The 24,084-nt window shown below is 48.5% G+C and overlaps 2 protein-coding genes across 3 annotated transcripts in view; both read left to right on the top strand.

Moving 5' to 3' along the window:
* Positions 1-24,084, top strand: part of LOC135887969 (E3 ubiquitin-protein ligase TRIM39-like) — a 429,124-nt gene that overhangs the window by 67,102 nt on the left and 337,938 nt on the right. The window lies entirely within an intron of this gene.
* On the top strand, positions 14,198-23,939 carry LOC135887979 (zinc finger protein RFP-like). The gene is made up of 7 exons (XM_065415786.1): positions 14,198-14,627; positions 16,609-16,704; positions 18,230-18,460; positions 18,768-18,790; positions 19,523-19,638; positions 22,005-22,064; positions 23,428-23,939. Exons 1-7 carry the CDS (start codon positions 14,211-14,213, stop codon positions 23,937-23,939), a joined length of 1,455 nt encoding a protein of 484 aa, XP_065271858.1. The 5' UTR covers positions 14,198-14,210.

Below are 24,084 nucleotides of genomic sequence, written 5' to 3'. Positions count from 1 at the left end.
ACTGTTGAATGTCAGAGCTAACTTTGATTCCATTAGGAGTCTAGTTACAGGCTGCTGAGCTGAATTCACTTTGGGCCAATGGTGCACCAGCACTAGGGCTCCCCTACTATATACTATGAGCTGAAATCGCTAAGAGCTGAAATCACAAAAGAGCTAAAGTTACTAAGAGCTGAGATCACTGAGTGAAGTGTTAACAAGTGGGGGAGCCTGAAGCTATATTGCTCAGCAGCTGGCGGAGCAATTTGTGGGGACGACTGGAGGAGCAGCGAGCGGCGTGGAGCCTTGTGGGGCCGGTTGGAGTGGCCCAAGGAACGGCGAGCGGAGCTGGTTGCGGGGACGGCTGGAACGGCTCACAGGTCGGTGAGCGGAGCGGAGCGGAGTGGAGCGGAGCAGCTTGTAGAGCGGAGCAGTTCGTGGGATGGCAGGAAAGTGGACTGGCTCGTGGTGAAGGCTGCGGCGGAACCCCCACGGAGAAACAGACGGCTGGCCAGCCTCGGATCACGTAAGGTGCCCCTTAACACCCTGCGTGCCCCCCCTTTTTGCTCTGGGGCTGCACTGACCAGGGACAGAGACTGGGGGTTGTTGGACTTTTGGGACTTTGGGTGGTTGCTGGACCCAAGAGACTTTGGGGGTGTTGGACTTTGGGGACTCTGGGTGATTTTTGGGTTGTTGGATTCAAGAGACAAAGGGAAAGGACACAGCCCAATTTGCTGGGGTGGGTTTTGCTCATGGTTTGTGTTATGAATCCTGTTTGTGGTGTTTTTTCCAATCTTATGCTGATGTCGTTTACCTCATGTTATTAAACATTTTCTGCTACACTCAGACTCCGTGCTTGCGAGAGGGGAAGTATTGCCTCTTAGAGGTACCCAGGGGGGTGGCATGTAATTGTCCCAGGTCACTGGGTGGGGGCTCGAGCCGGTTTTGCATTGTGTTATTGAAACAGAACCCCTAGATACAGAACCCGGCCCTTGTTGCTGCCAACTTAGATGGGCAGAAGGGTTACATAAGAAAACCACCTCCACGGGAAGGAGAAGGCTTTTTGCACAAAGGTTTTATCGCCAAAGTGCCAGTGTAAACACCTTGTAATTGGCCTCCGGGGGTGTCCCACTAGGCCTGCAGTGACCTCTCTGTTCATTGTTTGGAACTCAGCAGCCCTGCAGGCATGTGCCCCTCCCCTTTCAAAGCTGGGAAACAAAGCCCAAATCATTAAGGTGGAATGCTCCTGCTGCGTCCCACAATAGGAGCACAGAGGCAGGCAGGCAGGGGTGGATGTGAGAGAGACTCTGTTCTGCACAGAGCCAGGGAGGGTTGATGTCGGGGGTTTCCCCCTCCCCCTGCATCAGGACAGGTTGCTTCCAGCGGCTGTCTGAATTTAAGAGATGGCATGTCCACACAGTCACCCTCCCCCAACACACACTGTCTGTCTCTCTCTTCCCCCCCCCACCCCATACACACATGCTCCCTGTCACACACTCCCCCCTCCCCCCCCCAACACTTCAGTTGAAAAGCGGCTGGCAATCTAGTAGGATGCCCATGGAACAATGGGATTAAGAAACCTGCATCATGTGATGCTGTACCTGCCCCATGAGGCATTGCAAACCCTTCCCAAAGCATCCTGCGGCCAGTTGTATCGTGAGATAGTTACCACAGTGCCCTGCTCTCTGTGTCAATGCAAAAGCTGCTAGTGTGGGTGCGCTCCAGCGACACAAGGAGCTAGTGTGGGTATGCAACAGCGGTTTAATTAAAGCTTGGCAGCGTAGACAGAGCCTTAGTTTTATCTCAATCAGTCGGGGGTAAAGCAGAAATTCCGTAAGTGGGGAATAATCACAAGTAAATCAAAATTAGTTGTTTTGGCAGAATTACTACTTAGGCTTACACCATAAACCGGAGGTTTTCAGCCTTTTTTGCATTTGCGGATCCCTCTGGAAATTTTGAATGGAGGCGCAGAGACCCCTTTGGAAATCAATTGTCTGTCTATATAATTGAATTCTGTTCAGTCAGTTTTTCTTTTGCGGACACCTTAGACATAGTGCACGGACCCCCAGGGGCCTGCAGACCACAGGTTGAAAAGCACTGCCATACGCTACTGGAAACTATTATTCTTATCTACTGTATATTAACTACTATTCGCTTAATTAAACTCACTTTATAGGTAACAATTTATACATATAACCTAACAGAATTTTTAATTAGAAAATCAAACGCACTAGAACAAACCCCCAGTGTTACACGTTCACTCTGCAGTCTCTCAGTTTTTGGCCTCTGTGAGCCCAGAGTTTGGAGGACGTTTAGTTAACTCTTGAAGAATCCTCCTGTACAATCTTTCTTGACTGTTCTGAGTTCCAGCTTAAATAAAGCCACGTATTCCTGGGTGTGATGTGTTGGGTTCTATCCCTCCGCTCGCTTCTGGTTTATAGTCCCTTTGCACTCTGACAATTTCTCCATTCCTGTCATTCCCCTTGTATGCCTGAGGGTGCTGTCCAGAGATGTTGTTTTACAGTCCTTACTATTTTCTTATTGTAACTACAGCTCACACCCTGCTTATGTCTTATGTCAGTTTCTCTTTAATTAGAGTTTATCTTTTATTACAGCTTATTTCCTTCACATTTCACTCTTGTGAATGATTGCTTTGTGGCCTTGCGGAATGTGGACTTTTGTCTGCTGCTTGATGATCCTGGGATACTGTGTGTGTGTGTGTGTGTGTGTGTGTGTCTATGTGTATGTGTGCACACAGATCTCTACAGAGGGCCTGAAAACTCCTTTCCCTAGAAAAGGGAAACATATTCCTCTTCAGATTCTAAGCTTTCATTTCAATTAATGAATTAGTTTCCAGCCATTGTGGCTGTGATAAAAATCTTCCCAATGTGAACTGAATATATCCAATGCAGAGCTCTCTGCCTGAGTCTGCAGTTTTTTGTGTCATAGCTTCATTTGTTTTTTCTCTTCTCGCCTGCCTTTGTCAATGTGGTTCTGAGTAGAGCTGGGCAAATACCAGATATTTTTCACTTGCTGAATATTAAAAAAAATAATGGGTTGAACCAAAAATGATTTTTTTAATAAAATTTTTAGCAAATCACAAATTTGACTTTTTCTTGGTCAAACGAAATGTTTCATGTTCAACAAAATCAAAATATTTTGTTCCAATTTTGACCATATCTTTTAAAATATATAAGTATATATAAAAAAGGAAATCTTCAAACAAAAAGTAATTTGAAATTTAAAATCATGGAAAAAATTAAAACAAGAAAATGTTTTGATTTTTTATTTATTTATTTTTGTAACAAAACAACTGGGTGACAATGACAGTAAATCATGAAACATTTCAGTGTTGACAAATCTGAATTTTCTCTGGAAAAATATTTACTGTAGAAAATGTCCCCCAGCTCTAGTGCTGAGTCCTGCCCCCTGCTGCTTTGGATCTGTGTCTCTGAGGCCATTGATAACACATGATCCAAATCATGTCAGACATGGGAACGTCCCTTTATGAGATTCTGGGGCCAAATGGAAAGGTGTGAGAAAATCCTCTCTCTGGTAACCACAGGATACTGTTCAGTGTCAGAGATGACTTAGAATCTGCAAAGAAATTCTCCCTCCTGCACACTCAGCACTCTATCACAGGACCAGCCACCATACATGTCTCTGACCAGCCCTTTCTCTCCTTTTCTGTTACAGAGAAAGACAGAAACCGAGAGGCAGAAGATTGTGTCTGAATTTCAGCAACTGCGGCGGTTCCTGGAGGAACAAGAGCGACTCCTGCTGGCCCAGCTGGAGAAGGAGATTGTGAAGATACAGAATAAAAATATCACTAAACTCTCGGAGGAGATTTCCCGTCTAAGTGAGCTGACCAGTGATATGGAGGGGAAGTATCAGAAGCCAGTGAGTGAATTTCTGCAGGTGAGAGTGAGTTAGAAATACTCCAGATCCCACCATAAGGACAGGACCGCTCCTAAATCAGGGGCACGGCAGTCCAGCAGTCAGAGATCACAGTGTAACTCAGTGTGTGCGTTCCTGAAATGTGAATGACTATTATTCTTTGCAGACTCACAGACACATTGATATTAGAGATGCAAAAACCCCATTAGCTCAGCGAATCCATGGCCCTGGGTCCAGGGCAGGACCACTTTTCCCCATATCTGCTAAATCCCTTCTTTGGAATTCAAAGTGTGTGTCAGGTGGGACTGATATTCTCTCTCTCTCTCTCTTTTTCCTCTCCTCTAGGATGTCAGAAGCACCTTGAGCAGGTAGGTGGCTCTCTCTCACTCCCCCTCACACTTCACAATGCTGTTACGAGAAGGAGTAAATAACACTTTCTTAGGGTATGTCTACACTACGGGATTAATCCGAATTTATATAATTCGAATTTGGGAAACAGATTGTATAAAGTCGAATGTATGCGGCCACACTAAGCACATTAATTTGGCGGTGTGCGTCCAAGTACCGGGGCTAGCGTCGATTTCTGGAGCGTTGCACTGTGGGTAGCTATCCCATAGCTATCCCATAGTTCCCGCAGTCTCCCGCACCCATTGGAATTCTGGGTTGAGATCCCAGTGCCTGATGGGACAAAAAACATTGTCGCAGGTGGTTCTGGGTACAGCCTCACCCCTCCCTCCCTCCCTGCATGAAAGCAACGGACGGCAGAGAACCATTTCGCGCCTTTTTTCCTGGGTGAACACTGCAGACTCCATACCACGGCAAGCATGGAGCCCGCTCAGCTCCAGACAGCAGTCATGAACATTGTAAACACCTCGCGCGTTCTCGTGGAGTTTATGCTGAGCCAGGACCAGAAAAACGAGGTGAGGAGGCAGCGGCGGCGGCAGCGCAGCGACAAGCGTGATGAGGACATGGACACGGACACAGAATTCTGTCAAACTGGGGGCCCCGGTGCTTTGGAGATCATGTTGTTAATGGGGTAGGTTCTATCCATGGAACGCCGATTCTGGGCAAGGGAAACAAGCACAGACTGGTGGGTCCGCATAGTGTTGCAGGTGTGGGATGATTCCCAGTGGCTGCGGAACTTTCGCATGCGTAAGGGCACTTTCATGGAACTTTGTGACTTGCTGTCCCCTGCCCTGAAACGCCAGAATACCAAAATGAGAGCAGCCCTCACAGTTGAGAAGCGCCTGGTGATAGCCCTGTGGAAGCTTGCAATGCCAGACAGCTACCGGTCAGTCGGGAATCAATTTGGAGTGGGCAAATCTACTGTGGGGGCTGCTGTGATGCAAGTAGCCAAAGCAATCACTCAGGTGCTGCTATGAAAGGTAGTGACTCTGGGAAATGTGCAGGCCATAGTGGATGGCTTTGCTGCAATGGGATTCCCTAACTGTGGTGGGGCGATAGACGGAACCCATATCCCTATCTTGGCACCGGAGCACCAGGGTACCCAGTACATAAACCGCAAGGGGTACTTTTCAATGGTGCTGCAAGCACTTGTGGATCACAAGGGACGTTTCACCAACATCAACGTGGGCTGGCCGGGAAGGGTTCATGACGCTCGCGTCTTCAGGAACACTACTCTGTTTAAAGGGCCGCAGCAAGGGACTTACTTTCCGGACCAGAAAATAACCGTTGGGGATGTTGAAATGCCAATAGTTATTCTTGGGGACCCAGCCTACCCCTTAATGCCATGGCTCATGAAGCCATACACAGGCAGCCTGGACGGGAGTCAGGAGCTGTTCAACTACAGGCTGAGCAAGTGCAGAATGGTGGTAGAATGTGCATTTGGCCGTTTAAAAGGTCGCTGGCGATCGTTATTGACTCGCTCAGACCTCAGCCAAACCAATCTCCCCATTGTTATTTCTGCTTGCTGCGTGCTCCACAATCTCTGTGAAAGTAAGGGGGAGACCTTTATGGCGGGGTGGGAGGCTGAGGCAAATCGCCTGGCCGCTGATTACGCGCAGCCAGACACCAGGGCGATTAGAAGAGCACACCAGGAAGCGCTGTGCATCAGAGAAGCTTTGAAAACCAGTTTCATGACTGGCCAGGCTACAGTGTGAAATATCTGTTTGTTTCTCCTTCATGAAAACCCGCCCCCTTTATTGACTCATTCTCTGTAAGGAACCCACCTTCCCCCTTCCCCCAGCTTGCTTTCAAACCAAATAAAGTCACTATCGCTTAAAAATCATTTATTCTTTATTAATAGATTATAAAAAGAGGGAGGGAACCCTGGTGGGGTTTGGGAGGAGGATCGGTGGGAAGGAAAAGGCCACTAAAAAAAGGTTAAAAAAATGACAGCCTTTTGCTTGGGCTGTCCACTGGGGTGGAATGGGAAGGTGTACGGAGCCTCCCCCGCCGCGTTCTTACACGTCTGGGTGAGGAGGAACATGGGGAGGGGGGTTATACAGGGGCTGTAGCGGCATTCTGTTTTCCTGCAGCCGTTCCTGAAGCTCCACCAGACGCCGGAGCATGTCTGTTTGCTCACACAGCAGCCCCAGCGTTGCATCCTGCCTCCTCTGATCTTCCTGCCGCCACCTCTCATCTCGAGCGTCTCTCCTCTCCTCACGTTGGTCCCTTCTGTCCTCACGTTGGTCCCTCATGTCCTCACATTGGTCCCTCCTGTCCTCACGTTCACTGGCTTCTTTCCTATACTTTGAAACCGTGTCCTTCCACTCATTCAGATGAGCTCTGTCACTGCGGGTGGATTCCATGATTTCTGCAAACATCTCGTCTTGGGTCTTCTTTTTCCGACGCCTTATCTGTGATAGCCTTCGGGACAGAGGAGGGAGGCTTGAAGAATTTGCAGCTGCTGTAGGGAGGGGAAAAAAGAGAGAATTTTTAAAAAAGATACATTTTGCAGAACAATGCTTATACTCTTTCACGGTGACCAACACTATTCACATTACATAGCACATGTGATTTCTGTGCAAGGTCACATTTTGCCTCTTAATACTGAGTGCCTGTGGCTTTGCTGCTAGAGATCACAGGTCCAGGCAACAGAATTCGGCTTGCATGCGGCCATGGTAAGCCATTGTCTTTCGGCTTCTGCGCCCTCCTTTCTCACATACCAAGCAAAGCCCGTTGAGTGCTGCGGTTTTCCTGTTAACATTCAGCAGCAGCAGAAAACAAACTAACCCCCCCCCCATCCAATTCTCTGGATGATCGCTTTATCCCTCCCCCCACCGCGTGGCTGGTATCAGGGAAGATCCCTGCAGGAACCAAACTAACCCCTCCGCCCCCCCCTCCCGCCATGAATTTTCTGGGATGATCGCTGTACCCCTCCCCCCACCGCGTGCCTGGTATCAGGGAAGATACCTGCAGGAACCAAACTAACCCCCCCGTCCCCCCCCTCCCGCCATGAATTCTCTGGGATGATCGCTGTACCCCTCCCCCCACCGCGTGGCTGGTAACAGGGAAGTTCCCTGCTAGCCAAACGCGAAAAGCTCAGGGCCAATTTCCCACCCTGCGCTTGGCTAACTGCAGGGAAGGATTTCTTTTCAGCCACAGGCAAACAGCCCAGTAGGAACGGCCACCTCTGTCCCCTTAATTAAGTTCCCGTATTTCAACCAGGTTACCATGAGCGATATCACTCTCCTGAGGATTACACAGCAAGATAAAGAACAGATGTTGCTTGAATGCCAGCAAACACTGGGACCATATGCTGCCAGGCTTTGTCAGGCAATGATACCAGATTACTTGCTGCAAGCATGGCGTGGTCAAGTGTCCTACCATGGAGGACGGAATAAGGCTGCACTGCCCAGAAACCTTGTGGCAAGGCTTTTGGGGTACCTCCAGGAGAGCTTCATGGAGATGTCCCTGGAGGATTTCCGCTCCATCCCCAGACACGTTAACAGACTTTTCCAGTAGCTGAACTGGCCGCGAATGCATCCCAAGTCCTCAGGGCAAAGTAATCATTAAAAAACGCTTGCTTTTAAAACAAGTTTTATATTTTAAAAGGTAAACTCACCTGAGGTCCCTTCCATGGGGTCATGGTCTTGGATACTGGCTTGGGAGGGTACTTCAGTCAGGCTGAGAAAAAGATCCTGGCTGTTGGGGAGAACGGAGTGCTGGGTGCTCTCTGCAAGCTCGTCCTCCTCCTCCTCCTCTTCCCCATCCGCAGAATCCTCAGGTGTAGCTGATGGATTATCCCCGACCCGGAATCCACGGTCACAGGTGGGGTAGTGGTGGCGGCCCCCCCTAGAATTGCATGCAGCTCGGCGTAGAAGCGTCATGTCCGCGGCTCTGACCCGGAGCGACCGTTTGCCTCCTTTGTTTTTTGATAGGCTTGTCTGAGCTCCTTGACTTTCACACGGCACTGATCTGAGTCCCTATTGTGACCTCTCTCCATCATGCCCTTGGAGATTTTTTCAAAAGTTTTGGCATTTCGTCTTTTCGAACGAAGTTCTGCTAGCACTGAATCCTCTCCCCATATAGCGATCAGATCCAGTACCTCCCGTACGGTCCATGCTGGTGCTCTTTTCCGATTATCGGACTGCATGGCTACCTGTGCTGATGAGCTATCTGTGGTCACCTGTGCTCTCCATGCTGGGCAAACAGGAAATGAAATTCAAATATTCCCAGGGCTTTTCCTGTCTACCTGGCCAGTGCATGCGAGTTCAGATTGCTGTCCAGAGCGGTCACAATGGTGCACTGTGGGATAGCTCCCGGAGGCCAATACCATCGAATTGCGGCCACACTAACCCTAATTCGAAATGCTAAAATCGATTTTGGCGCCACTCCGCTCGTCGGGGTGGAGTACAGAAATCGATTTAAAGAGCCCTTTATTTCGAATTAAATGGCGTCGTTGTGTGGACGGGTGCAGGGTTAATTCGAATTAAGGCTGCTAAATCCGAATTAAAGTCGTAGTGTAGACCAGGCCTTATTTACTTTCTCCACACCAGTCATGATTTTATTGACCTCAATCATATCCCCCCTTAGTCGTCTCTTTTCCAAGCTGAAAAGTCCTGGTTTTATTAACCTCTCCTCATATGGAAGCTGTTCAATACCCCTAATAATTTTTGTTGCCCTTTTCTGCACCTTTTCCAAGTGCAATAAATCTTTTTTGAGATTGTGTGTAGTTACTGGAAAGGATTCCATTGCTGTCTCACTAAAGGAAATGCAAAGGAGTAGCTAGAGATGTGGGCACGGGAGTTCAGTTACAGGTCTTTAGATGTTGCTGTCTAGGGGTACGTCTACACTACCCGCCGGATCGGCGGGTAGTGATTGATCTATCGGGGATTGATTTATCACGTCTAGTGTAGACGCAATAAATCGATCCCCGATCGCTCTGCCGTCGACTCCAGAACTCCACCACGGCGAGAGGCGGAAGCCGAGTCGACGGGGGAGTGGTGGCAATCGATCCCGCACTGCGAGGACGCGAAGTAAGTGATTCTAAGTCGATCTAAGATACGTCGACTTCAGCTACACTATTCTCGTAGCTGAAGTTGCGTATCTTATATCGATTTCACCCCCCCCACCCAGTGTACACCAGGCCTCAGTGGCTCGGGTGCTGGATGTGTCTAGTAACATGTAGAAGGAATTGGTGCTTTGCATTGGAGTGGGTCAGGAACCAGAATGTCCTTTTTGTGAGAAATTCCATTTTTATATTTTGTACTGAATCAGAATGGGAAAAAAAACCTCCCTGCAACATTAAATACACATTAATAATTTGGGGTGAACTGAAATGTTTCATTTCAATAAAATTGTACAGTTCTAGTCTGATTTTGACTTTTTCATTGTATATTATGGCTGTTAATGTAATGTAAAATAAACTTTGAGACAAAGTTGTTTCAAACTGAATAACCAAAAGGGAACATTTTAATCTTGTGACCCGGGGTAGCCCACGGTGAAAATACCAAGGTCAGGGCAGGTTGCAAAAGGAGAACAGATTCTCCTGTAAGTGGTGGATAACACTGAAGTTAGACTCACCAACCTGTCACAAACTGTGCTCCTGATCCCCCAAATTGGTTATCAAGAAGCTGAAAAAAACAAATCACACAGCCCCCTTTACTGCATTCCAGCTCTCTGGCTCCCAATCAGCACCTAGGTCCAGTACAGTGAGAAGTTATTTGAAACTCTGCTCACTATAGAAAATGTTCTTCTGAACCCCAAAGGGTCAGCCACATTGCCAGGTCAGTATTAGTTTGGATCTTACCCAAAATATCAGTCTGCCAACCAATCCCTTAGGGTGTAAAACTAAAGGTTTATTATAAAAGAAAAGGAAAGAACAAGAAGAGAGTTGTTAAATGGTAAAGAAATCAGGTGCATACATAAGAGTTCAAAGTCCATATATCAGGTTCTTAGCAGTATTGGTGAGTTTGCTGTCTCAAGAGTCCCTCTGGAACACATCCACAGCTTGGATAGGTCATCCAGTCCTTTGTTCAGAACTTCAGTTTGTAGAGAAGTTGCTCCAGAGGTCGGAAGCAGGATTATTGAAGACAAAATGGAGACGATGCAGCTGCTTTTTATATTATTTTTGCTATGTGGCTTGTACTTCCTGTGTCCCAAACACAAGCTTCAAAGCACATAGAAAAGCCTTAGAGTTCTGTCCATAGGCATGCCCCTACATGTCTTGCTGACTCATAGAGTGTAGCCCCTGGATTCTTTCAATGGATCCATTGTACAGTGGATTGCCCTTGATGGGCCATGGAACAGGGTAGGCAGCGCTGATACCAATCTGTCTGTGGGTGTCACCCAGATACACAGCACAAGTTTGAAATACAGATAAACCACACATATTCCTAAATCACGATACAAAGGCAACACAAACATATAAGCGTGATTATCATATTTAGCAAATCGTAACTTTTCCACTGATACCTTACACAGTATATCTGGTAAGATTCATTGCACTTTTATAATATAGGTATCAATAATATCAGAAAGTGTGTCACATATTCCATACAGCATCACAAACCTTATTGCAGAGTATGGGGGGAGGGGTTACCATATGTCTGGGAGTTCCTGGCAGCCTTCCACCCCAGTTGGGGACTCACAGCTGGGGCCGCAGCCTCTCTGCCCTGGTCAGGGGCTGACCGTCACCCTCACTTCTGCTCTGCCTTCAGAGCTGGGCTCCCAGCCAGCAGCCACAGAGCTCCTTGCAGCTGGCAGAGGTTCCCGGAGGTTGGTTTGAGCTGGCTTCGGGAGCGGCCCCTGCAGCGGAATAGAAAGACCCATCCCTCCCCAGACTGGGCCGGGACTAGCAGCTGGCACCCGGCGCATGGTAGGAGCCCCCAGCTGGGGTGCCCCCTGTAATGATGCTGCCTTTGGTGGGACCCAACTGAGAGTGCCAATTCAGGACAAATTGCTTAAAGCAGGGCAGTTACAGCCCAAGGCTGGGGTTCCTTTGCACACCAAGGCAAACCAAACCAGCCAAACAGAGAAGACTTTGGTTTTACCCCACTGGCTAACCACAAGTCACACAAGCAATTCCCTTAGACACTCCAGTTTCCCAGTATCAGCACCAGTCCCACTCGTTATGGGGACGAAAGGTTATGAAAACCAATACCCCAGTAAAAGGTTCTCTCGATCCCAAAGGACCAAGCCCCAGACCCAGGTCAATATACAAATCAGATCTTACCCACAAATCACACTGTTGCCAATCCTTTAGAACCTAAACTCTAAAGGTTTATTCATAAAAGGAAAAAGATCTAGATGAGAGCTAGAATTGGTTAAATGGAATCAATTCCATACAGTAATGGCCAAGTTCTTGGTTCAGGCTTGTAGCAGTGATGGAATAAACTGCAGGTTCAAATCAAGTCTCTGGAGTACATCCCCAGCTGGGATGGGTCATTCAGTCCTTTGTTCAGAGCTTCCGTTTGTAGCAAAGTCCCTCCAGAGGGAAGAAGCAGGACTGAAGACAAGATGGAGGAGCTGCAGCTGCCTTTTATAGTCTCTTGCCATGTGGACTCTGCTTTCTTTGTCCCCAAGACAGGCTGTCCAGCACATGGCGTAGAAAAATCATAGAGTACTGTCCATAGGCATGTCCCTGCATACCTTGCTGAGTCACAAGGTGTATCTGCCTTCTCTCAGTGGGTCAATTGTATAGCTGATGGTCCTTAATGGGCCATCAAGCAGGCTAGGCAGAGCCAACGCCAACTTGTCTGGGGTGTCACCCATGTCGGAGACCTTGAACGCAGAGCAACTTTCTCTTTATCTCTGTACCAAGCTGAATTTCAAATTAACCCGTTCCTTTCCTCAATAGACATTGTGTGTCAGAGGCTTTTTTTTGGTGATTAAAAGCTCCTCTGAGATGTATGATCTTATCTAGATTGAAGGTACCTTCTAGTGGGCATTGTTTAGATGGATTTTCACGCGTGTAAAGATTCCAATTCTCAAAATACCTGCAGGTTTTAGGACCATAATGTACGTACATGAAATAAGCTGGAGTACCCTTAGGGGGTGAAAGGGAATGCTTAGACTGTCCCCCACCCATTTTCCAATCACACACACAGGGAGAACGCCCTGTCCGCGCAAGTGGCTCAGAAACTAAGGATCTCACCCTACAGGGTACTCACACAGGAGAGGCTAACGAGGATGGCCATGACCCTCCTACACCTCTCTTCAGCAAAGAGCGCCGGCTAGTCTCAGAGAGATGACACTGCTCGCTCTCTTTGCATCCAGCGAGATGATCAGACTGTCAGTGGCTCACACAGAGAGGAAAGGGGAGGGAAGATGGGTTCACACACTCCTAGACCCAGGTAGCTTCCTCGCCGGACGATGCCAGGCCGAGTTAGCCCACCGTGGGTCGGCTCTTCTAAAGATCCTCTAGTTACCGGGCTTGCGTTAGAATAGTTCTGGTCACGAGCCAAACGACTTCGCAGAATACTCTGGGCATCTTCCGGTAACTTTCATTCACATTGGTGTACACACACACACACACACACACACACCAAGGCCTCTATTTCTAAATACCACGATGCATCTATACCTTATGTCCGGACTCAATAAACTATGAGGCGGTAACAACCCCTCTTGAGGCGGTAAAAGCCCCTCAGCACCGGTGCGTACCTAATGCATTTCCCTTATGCATATGGGGGCGGCCAAACTAACAGTTCCCCAGAACTGCATAAAACTACCTTATTGGGGGCGGCAAAACAATTCCCCAGAACCGCTCTGCATCTGATCTTGCTGCACAGTCAATAAGTTTGGATGCGTGAGCCCAACAGGGACAGACGGCCCCACGGACAGTCCTCCTCCGACATCCCAATAGAGATTTCAAAAGGTCTCATACCTCTATTGTGGCGCCATGGGGTCCGAAGGGGAACGATCCGCAGCAACTGCCGGTGCCTCTGCGGGCGTTGCCATCCCGGACGAGCCCCCCAATTGTCGGAGAAAAACACAGTTCTCACTTTTTGTTTGGGTACAGCCAAGGCAGATACTTTATTCTCTCTCTATCAATTGCATAGAGGGAGAGAGTGCACTAGGACACAGGGTCTCCCCCTCCTAGGCAGGTCTCTCAACAGGTAAACAATTACAGCAAGCATTTATACCTTTTGTTACAGACAATAATGAGCAACAGCTGCATTTTGTTTATACATAGGTCATTCTGATATCTTGTATTTCTCACTAATGTAGACTCTTCGTCTACAGTCCATATTATCTACACATTATCTACACAAGGTTGCAACAACTTCTCACACAGTTCTTTCCCACTCGCCTCTCACAATCCTCACTTCTACAAATCTCACGTTATTAGGGTTACAGTTAGACTGACTCTTGCTAACAAACTGTCATGCATTGCAATCCCCTTCCTGTCAGTTCTTTCTCTGCTTCCATACCCAGAAGCATAGCACAAATTTGAAATATAGACATTATAGAGCCTATACTTATAACTTTAAATACAAAAATGATAGCTGCATACAGATAGCACAATCATAACCAGCAAATCATAACCTTGTCTTAGACACCTTATTTTACCCCCTTTATACAAGATTTGGTGCCACTACAGGACCTTGGTTGCAACAATGATCTATATGGTCCCAGTTTGTGTCAATAATGTCACACCCCCAGCCCTGCCCCTCCCAAACAATAGCCAGATTTCATGGGGGAGATCAGATTTCACATTCCTTGACCCGTTTTTTACAGTGGTGAATTTGGTAGGGCCCTGCTCATCACACTTCTTTCAAAGATTCTTTTCAATCTACAAAAAACAAACAGCATGAGACCGCACCCAGAAAAGAAATGCCTAATGACTGTGCCAAATTCAATCAGCCCATTTCTGACAAGAAGGAAATAAAACTATATTCCTCTCTTGTCTCTTTCCTGCACTAGAAGCCATGGCTGCTGCGAATCCAGCAAAAACTCTCCAGGATGAAGTGACCTGTCCCATCTGTCTGGAGTATTTTAAAGATCCGGTGTCTCTAGACTGTGATCACAGTTTCTGCCGAGCCTGCATCACCCAGTGCTGGGGGGGATTCGATACAGACGTCTCCTGCCCTCAGTGCAGAGAGATCTTTCCCCAGAGGAACCTCAGGCTGAACAGGCAGCTCAGGAATATTGTGGAAGCAGCCAGAGAACTCAGGTTGCAGACAGGGAGGGAACCAGAACCAGAGAAACTGTGTGAGAAACACAAGGAGCCTCTAAAACTGTTCTGCAAAGAGGACGAAATCCCCATCTGCCTGGTGTGTGACAGATCCAAGGAGCACAGAGATCACACCGTGGTTCCTGCAGAGGAAGCTGCTGAAGAATTCAAGGTATGAAATGACCAACTGTTATTTTTATAGCCAGAACCTTGGGAAACTCACCTTCCCCCAGCATTAGGGTTTCCCTGAGCCCCAGACAGTCACTCAATGAGCCTCCACTGGAGAGGAATGAGGGACTTCAGGCTGAAGTAGGTTTCCCAGCAACTGGGAATTCTCCGAAAGCTTGTGCAGGTGGAGAAGTGTGGCCCTAAATAAATATGCTAAGGCTAACATGCTGGAGTGTGGGGGAGTGAGTAACCCACACCCCACCCTCTCCTGCTCCCTATATGTGGAGTCCTGGGCAGTGAAGGACCCCCCTTCTCTGACTTTCCCAACTTCCACTACCTCCCAAAGCTATTAACACCATGTCCGTGCTGCTCCTGTCCTTGGGGTTGAGGGAGCAGAAGGATGTAGCTGGGGCTTTCCTCTTGGCCCAAATCCCCTTCATCATTTTCCTGCAGAGCTTCTCACCCAGGCAGGAACCATGGGAGCTGCGCTGAACCCTCCCTCATGAGACGTAGGAGGGGACTGGAGTGGAGCTCCCATCCTGCAGAGCCTAGCAAATTTGTCTGATGCAGGAAACAGGGACTGAGTTGGAGGGGGCAGCAGAGCAATGGGGCATGTAGCAGGGTCATTGCCTCCAGAGTGCCCCCTCCTGGCCTGGGGCTCTGCCTCAGTTTCCCTCTGAGGTTTCCAGAAATAATCCACAAAGGTTTTTTGGGGCCAGTATAACCCGTGCTCTCTCAGCAGTGACTCGAAGGACTTCTAGTCTGGAGTTCGGCCTTATCACCACAAGGAAGCTGCAAGGCCTCCTCTGCCTTCTCCACAGGTCTCCTCCTTCTGGCTCTCCATAGGCCTCTGTTTTACCTACCCCAAGCCTGGTTGAATCACATTATCCCACCGGTCACTGCTCCCCAGTTTCGCCACCTGGGTTGGAGAACTGGTTATGTCACAGGTGGGACAGAGACCCCTCTCCCGTTATAGGGCCAGTCACCCCGTGACCGGCATCATCCCTCTTCCACGTCTCCTGAGGGCACAGGAAGAGAGTCCCAGTCCTGAAAATTTCTGTTTGGAAATTTTGGCCGAAGATTTCAGTGCCCATAAAGTTTCCATGTTGACATTAATAACGATAATAATAATTCATAATCAATAGAATGTACTGATTTCTATTACAGTAGCATCTCTGTCCCCCATGAGGGATTAGGGCCCCGTTGTGCCAGGCACCGTACAGACAAGTCAGGCAAAGAGCTCACAGGCAGAGTCTAACGAAGACGATATGCAGCAGGTGGCTAAAGAAACAACCGGAGGTTGGAGTGGGGGACAAATGAAGAGCTTTGTGTTTGTATACACTGACAATCGCGATACTTAGGTCATCATGGGTGGCCACCATTCCAGATTTCAAAGCTGTCCATTTTCTCTGGTGCAGATTTAGATGCTCGTACTTTTCTCTGGGGAATGTTTTCGGTGCTTGAGTGTCTATGGCCCAATCTCCGATAGTCGGCGGGTATAATAGGCAAGGGGAGGAGCTAAGATGCTTAGGCCGTGGTGGCCTCGCCTATGCTCCGCCTCTTCCTGTCCATGCTCTGCCCCTTCCCCGAGGCCCCCTCCACCCACCGCTGCCTGGTGGGTTGCTCGTCACCTCCACTCCACCCCTCTCTGTAGGTCCCCACCACTCGCTGCGCCCCTCTTCTCCCCAACTTCCTCCCCCTCGAACTCTTCCCACACACATACCGCTCGCCGTGTCCAAGTATGTGATGCCAGTTTCCTGTTGGTGTAAATCAATGGAGTAACCAGGTCAAACAACTTCAAAGAGTCTGAAAATAAAACACTCCCAGTGTCTATTAATATGACTCCACTTCCTTAATATCATAAACTGAGTTCTCCACTCATCAGTAGAGTGTTTGTTTGTGTTGGAAAAGCCTCCCCCGTCCCGCCCCCCACACACTCCTAAAACTAAAAATAACACCACTCAAATCATTTTCTGTTTCTTCAGGAAAAAATTCAGGCCCATTTGCAGACTCTGAGGGAAGAGAGAGAAAAGCTGCTGGGATGTAAAGTGAGCAGAGAGAAGAGAAGCCAGGAATATCTGGTAGGTGCCTGCCATTATTAACCTGTATGTGTAAGGAGCTGGATGGAGGAGCGTTCTGAATCAGAGCAATAAGGAGCGGCCGGGGCAATCTAGAGGCCCAATTATGTTTTATCTCAATCAGTTGGGGGTAAAGCAGAAATCCGTTCAGTGGGGAATAATCACAAATAAATCAAAATTAGGGTTTTTTTGCAGGAATTACTACTTAGGCTTACACCGTAAATGAGTGGTTTTCAACCTTTTTGCATTTGCAAATTTCTAATGGAGGTGCGGACTCCTTTGGAAACGGATTGTCTGTGTGTAGTTGAATTCTGTTCAATCAGTTTTCAGTCTAAGTCTTTTGCGGATCTCTTAGACGTTGTCTGGGTCTGCGGACCACAGGTTGAAAACCACGGCCATAAACTGCTGTAAACTATTATTCTTATCTACTGTATATTAACTACTGTTACTTTAATTAAACTCACTGCATAGGTAACAATTAACACGAATGAAATAACAGAATTTTGAATTAGAAAATCCAACCCATTAGAACAAACCCGCACTGTTACACGTTCACTCCTCATTTCACAGTTCTCTGCCTCAGTCAGCCCAGAGGTTGAAGGATGTTTAGTTATATCTTGATGAATCCTCTTGTGCGATCTTTGTTTCCTGTTCTGAGTTCCAGCTTAAAAAAAGCCACGTATTCCTGGGTGTGATGTGTTGGGTTCTATCCCTCCGCTCGCTTCTGGCTTACAGTCCCTTTGTGCTCTGACAATTTCTCCATTCCTGTCATTCCCCTTGTCTGCCTGAGGGTGCTGTCCAGATATGTTGATTTTCTTATTGTCACTACAGCTCACATCCTCCTTATTTCTTAAGTCACTTTCTCTTTAGTTACAGTTTTTCTATTATTCCAGGTTATTTCCTTCACATTTCACTCTTGTGAATGATTGCTTTGTGGCCTTTGGGAATGTGGACTTTTGTCTGCTGCTTCATGATCCTGGGATACTGTGTGGTGTGCGTGTGTGTGTGTGTGTGTGTGTACATGTGCACACATCCATACAGAGGGCCCAAAAATCCTCTCCCTAGAAAAGGGCAACATGATCATCTGTGTGTGTAGCTGTGAATATTCTGGGTCCTTTCCCTAAAAAGACACCGAGAGGAAAGCTGTACATATTGACCTTCATGGACAGGAATTCCTTTATATTGACAGGAATTCATAAAATGTTTCAAGCTCAACAAATCTGTATTTTTCCTGGAAAAAAAATTTAGTGCAGAAAATGTCACCCAGCTCTAGTGTTGAGTCCTGCCTCCTGCGGCTTTGGATCTGTGTCTCCGAGGCCATCGGCAACGTACTGTCCGAACCATGTCAGACATGGGAACGTGGAAAGGTGTGAGAAAACCCTCTCTCTAGTAACCACAGGATATTGTTCATGTCAGATGATTTAGAATTTGCAAAGAAATTCTCCCTCCTGCACACTCAGCGCTTTGTGAAAGGACCCCAGGCTCCAGCCATGTCCCTGACCAGCCCTTTCCCTATTTTTGTTTACAGAGAAAGACACAAACCGAGAGGCAGAAGATTGTGTCTGAATTTCAGCAACTGCGGCAGTTCCTGGAGGAAAAAGAGCGACTCCTGCTGGTCCAGCTGGAAAAGTTGGACAAGGAGATTGAGAAAATACAGAATGAAAATGCCACTAAACTCTCCGAGCAGATTTCCCATCTCAGTGAGCTGATCAGTGAGATGGAGGGGAAGTGTCAGAAGCCAGTGAGTGAATTCCTGCAGGTGAGACTGAGTGAGAAACATCCAGGATCCCCACACAGGGACAGGACAGCGGCTAAATTATAAGCACTGGGTTCCAGCAGTCAGAGATCCCAGTGTAACTCAGCGTGTGCATTCCTGAAATGTGAATTACTATTGTTCACTGCAGAGTGACAGACACAGAGATATTAGAGATGGAAAAGCCCCATTAGCTCAGCGAACACGTGGCCCTGGAGCCAGGGCAGAGCCTCTTTTCCCCATATTTGCAAAAGCCCTTCTTGGGAATGTTGTGTGTCAGGTGGGACTGAAATACACTCTCTCTCTCCTCTAGGATGTCACAAGCACCCTGAGCAGGTACGTGGCTCTCTCTCACTCCCCCTCACACTTCACAATGCTGGGAAGAAGATTGGAGATGATGTTAGCATCACATCCCCCCAGGGCTCTACAGCAAAATGTGTGGGGAATGTCACATGTTGGATACAAATCTCTCCAATAAACTTAATCCTGAGGTTTTCACCCTTCTACAGAAGACTGTGGAATTTCCCATACAGTGGGGAAGACTGACGTCAAGTATTGTCCAGAGATGTCACATCCCTGGGGGCTGACTTCCTCAGGATTGTGGGGATGGAATATGGGCCTGTCACTGCTGGGTCCCTTGTTACCATTCAGCCCAGGACAGCAGTGGTCAAGAGTCTTTCCTACCTGAGGACTGTTTGGAGACCTGTGTGGAATGAACTGGGGAGGGGAGAGTTGATGTCTTAGTCTAGTACCTAGTGGTCAGATTTCTACAGCACTTCACATGGGAACCTCCTGTCCCTCAGAGCATGGAGGCCAAGGAGTGAATTGGCCAGAGAGCCTCAATTCCCCTTTTATCACCAGAGCAGGTCTCTCCAGGCCAGAATTGAAAAATATTAATGGGACTTTTGAGGGGAAGGTTTCACTGCCATGGGCTGTGCTGCACCTGTTCTGAGGCTGGGAGAAGTAGAGGAATTCTAACTCCAGGCCCATTAGAGCAGCATCTCACTAGCAAGAACTTATAATGAGTCACTAAATGAAATATAACCATGTGACATTGTTTCTGTCCAGGTGTGAGAAAGGGAAGTTCCAGCAGCCACTGGAGATTTCTCCTAAACAGGATAAGAGACTCAGTGATTTCTCCCAGAAAACTGTTGCTCTAATGGAGACTCTGAGGAAGTTCAAAGGTACCTAGAAGGGATCTAGGAGGGGAAATTGGGATGAGCCTCTGAGACTGTTGGAGGAGAATGACTCTGGCCAATTGGTTCATAATTAGATTATGCTTCTCTTTAATTGTTGGATGAGAATGCCACACACTTGGAGTCCAAGTCACTCAGGTTCATTAATTGAAACCTTTGTTTGTACCAAAAGCGTGCCTTGCAATTGCAATTACTATGAAAGTAAGAAATGACACACATACTGAAAGACATACTGGCCAGTTGCCTTCTTCTGGGACATAGGTGTGTCATGGTGGATTTCTCCTATGAAGCTCTCATTACACTTATAATGTCTGACATATTATACACATCCAACTAATATATTTAAGGGTTTTTTCCAATCCTCTTTGAGTTTTATGACTATTAAGTATATTATGTGGCTCATACAATACACATGCATGAACTTTTTAATTTTCAGGGCTTTTGCTGTCCAAGCAATTTCCATGTTATTATTCTCTTTTCTGATTGGCTAATTACCACCGATTATGCATAGGTCACTTTGACCCTTGTCTCCGCCTGGGGGTTTTCGGACTTTGCTAACTGCTCCTTGGCACTACATTTTGGGTGCCTGGTGTCTTTAAACACATTGTGTGGTCAAAACATCTCTTTGTCCCACAGAGCAACTTATGAACACATCACTTAATAAGAAGGTCACTTAAGGCAACATTACCCTTATGTCCAGCTAACTGCTCACCAGGCCAAAGTCAGTCAGTATAAATGCACAATCTCAGTCTGACCCTTGTACCAATTCTCAATACTGACATAATAACTAGTGGAAAGCAGACAAATGGAGCAGATGTAGCAGGGACCAGGTGTCAGGATGTTTCCCATTGATTCATGATTTACCAAAGGTCACAATATTAAGGCCCATATTTAGTAAAAATGGCCTAATTTGGGGCACCTCAGTTTCTCTCTCCCAACTCGAGAGCTGCAGGGCAGGTGCTCCAGAGCTGTGCAGCCTCCACAGCTGCAGGTGGAGTCAGTGGAGCTGCAGGTGCCAAACCCCTCTGAGAAGCAGGGCCCAGGTGCCTACAGGACGGGATTGTAAATTAAAGGCCACTTGTTAAAGCTATCACTGTGCTCTGGTCCCATACTGCAGCTAGTCTGGGCACATGGGCTGTGGGGAAGAAGAAAGCCCCTCCCCTACGGAGACGGATGCCTTCAGCACAGAAGCCTCTTCTGCCTCCTCCACAGCAGGTGCTGGCACAAGGTAGGTTCCTGAGAGGGCTGGGAATGGGGTGGGGGTGGTGAGGGTGGATGGAAGAGGGAGGGGGCTGGATGAGGGTCAGAGGGACATGGGCAGTGTAAAGCTGGGCCTCTGACACTCTGCACACTGGGCAAGACACACGGGGCCCATTGTCATAGGGATGTAACTCTGGCTGGCTTCAGAACTTCCTCAGCCTGTGCCAAGGTCTGCACCGGCCCCTGCAGCCACTGAATAGCGGAGTCACAAACGGCCCCTCCCCTCTCTCCTTTTGCCGGTACAGGGGTGAATCTGGCCCATTCAGCCAACCTTCCCCTGCCTCAATGTCCACATGAATAAAATGATTTTATTATTATTCCTATTTCTGCCTATGGAGGACAAAGTCTCCATCGTCCTGCTCTCTGTAGAGACTATAGGCAAACAGACCCAACAGCTCACAATCAGAGCCAGGATTTAGCAAACTCTGAAAATCCTGTTAGTGTCAAAGGGCTGGTCTACACCCAGCCGCTAGTTTGGCGGCTGGGGATCGAAGTTCTGGGTTCGATTTATCGCGTCTGGTGTGGACGCGATAAGTCGAACCAGGAAGTGCTCGCCGTCGACTGCGGTACTCCAGCTCGGCGAGAGGAGTACCGCTGCCGCGTGTGGACCGCGTCTGAACCGCGGTAAGTTCGAACTAAGGTATGTCGAATTCAGCTACGTTATTCACGTAGCTGAATTTGCGTACCTTAGTTCGACTTGGGGGGTTAGTGTAGACCAAGCCAAAGGGACCCAAGTGGGTAAAGTTACTTTTATGCCAATGTCTTGCATGATCTGGGTCTAGGTTACAACCAAATGCAGTAAATGAATGGGAGAAACCAAGTGGAGTCTGAAGAATGGGAGGGGATGATGAGGAAAAATTAAATCTCTGTATGTTCTGGGATGGTTGTGAGGCTTCCATTTCTGTGAGATGCCTGAATGAGAGAGAAAAGATAAAGTTTCAGATTAGTTTATATTAAATACCTGAGTTTGTCTCTGTGCCTCTCGGTCTGTTTCTCTGTCATAACTGAAACACAGTTCTAGGAGTTCAGAGTGGGAATGCTGCTATAAATATGAAAGCCTGAAATCCCATCTCTTTTCTCCTTTCCCCTTCTAGACACTCTGCCGTCTGCACTGGAGACAAGAAGAGGGGAACCTGTAGGAGCACACAGACAGGGTGAGATTCCAGAGAAAAGATCTTCATGAGATTGTAGCTAAAGTTACCAACCAAATCGACAGCGACCATGACACACAGAGCCCTAAAAATGAACACATTGAACAGTGAGGAGATCCTAAGCTAAAGTCACAGAAACAATCCTGACATCAACATTGGTGCTGAGTTCATGCCCATGCTGATGAACAAAAACACTCTCCCTGAACTGCATCCAAACACCCTTAACTCTGACCCTGGGGTTTTCATAGACATTGACAGGACTTTTAATATTATATTGAGAGGAATGAGTAGAGTGCTCTCTCCCCTGAGGACTGACACATCCCTCTCCTATATCCTGGCCGAGGGGGTTTCCCCCATAGGCGTCGAGTCGTGGGTGCTTGGGGGCTGAAGCTTCCACAGGAAAAAAAGAGTTAGTGCTCAGCACTCACCAGCGGCCACTCCTCCCACTCTCCTCTAGCACCTCCCACCCACCTGTGGCTCTTCCAATCAGCTCTTCCCCCTCCCTCCCAGCGCCTCTCGCCCGCTGCAATCAGCTGTTAAACAGTGTGCAGGAGGCGCTGCGGGGAGGGGACTGAGCTAGGGCGGGGCATTCTCAGGGGGGGGTGCAGAATGGGATGAGATGGGGCGGAGAGGGGTGGGAAGAGGTGGGGCAGAGGTGTGAGGCCTTCGGGGAAGGGGTGGAATCTGGGCGGGGTCTCGGGCGGAGTGGAGGGTCAAGCACCCGACCCGGAAAATTACAAAGTCGGCCTCTCTGGTCTCCCCCATCACTCTTCTCCAACATCCTACTTTTCCTTTGGGCAGGGCTGGGCTCTCCCATTGGAGTTTCTCACTCTTTCATGGATTGGGGAGACGCTCTCCCTCTGATGCTGCCCCTTCCCTTCTCTCTGGGCTGGGGATGGGGTTACCCCACCCAATGCCACCTCCTACTTTCTGGTCTTAAGTGGCTCTTCCCCAATGCTGCACCTTCCTCTCTGTTCCCTGATCTGGGAGTGGAGGCTGCATTAGGGGAGGGAGGTCGCCTCTGCGTTTTAAAGCTGGTACCTGCCTCCTCTGCTCCAGCCTCACTAAAAGCTTCTGATACCTTCCTGGCTGTGTCTCTGATGCTGGGAATGGAGCAGCCCCAGCAGGGGGAGCTGGGAGCTGAAGTCTCAGCAAGCAAATGAAAAACTAATGTAGTGAGTCCCATTCTAAAGACTGAGGAGCTGCAGTGACATCTCTGCTCAGTGTCAGGTGCCCAGGACAGAGGCAGCTCCCTGGGATCCAGGCCTGTCCCAGCCAGAACGGGGCTGCTGGGGAGTGTGAGAAATGGTCCCAGCCTCCCCCAGGGCTGAGCTCTGCCCCTAACGCTCTGATTCTTTCTCCCCAGCGAATGTGACTCTGGATCCAGACACGGCCCATCCTGAGCTTGTCCTGTCTGAAGATCAGAAAAGTGTGAGACTGGGAGACACACGGCAGCGACTGCCCAACAACCCTGAGAGATTTGACGCTGAGCGCTATGTGCGGGGCTGTGAGGGATTCACCTCGGGGAGACATTGCTGGAAGGTGGAGGTGGGGGATGGGCGATTCTGGGCTGTGGGGGTGGCCAGAGAGTCTGTGAGGAGGAAGGGAGAGATCAGCCTTAGCCCTGAGGAGGGGATCTGGGCCGTGGGGTATGTGTTGGATCAGTTCCTGGCTCTCACCTCCCCTGTGACCCCCCTGCCCCTGAGTCGGGCCCCCAGCAGGATCCAGGTTTGTCTGGACTGTGACTGGGGGCAGGTGACATTTATCGATGCTGGTGACAAGGCCCCGATCTTCACTTTCCCGTCGGGCTCCGTCTCTGGGGTGAGAATCCGACCCTGGCTCTGGGTGGGGGGATCCCGGCTCAGACTGTGTCCCTGAGATACTGGGAGTGGGTGGGGGGGAATATCCCACAGGCCCTTAAATCAGCCTCTCTAGCCTTTGTGACGTTGTTGACATGAACTGGGACCATAGATCATTGGTTCAACCAAGGTCCTGTAGTGGTACCAAATCCTGTATAAAGTGG

This window comes from Emys orbicularis, chromosome 13 (genome assembly GCF_028017835.1).
Source record: "Emys orbicularis isolate rEmyOrb1 chromosome 13, rEmyOrb1.hap1, whole genome shotgun sequence".
Classification (NCBI taxonomy): Eukaryota; Metazoa; Chordata; order Testudines; family Emydidae; genus Emys; species Emys orbicularis.
Note: the sequence above shows the minus strand (reverse complement) of the source record. Positions and strands in the feature narration are given on the sequence as shown.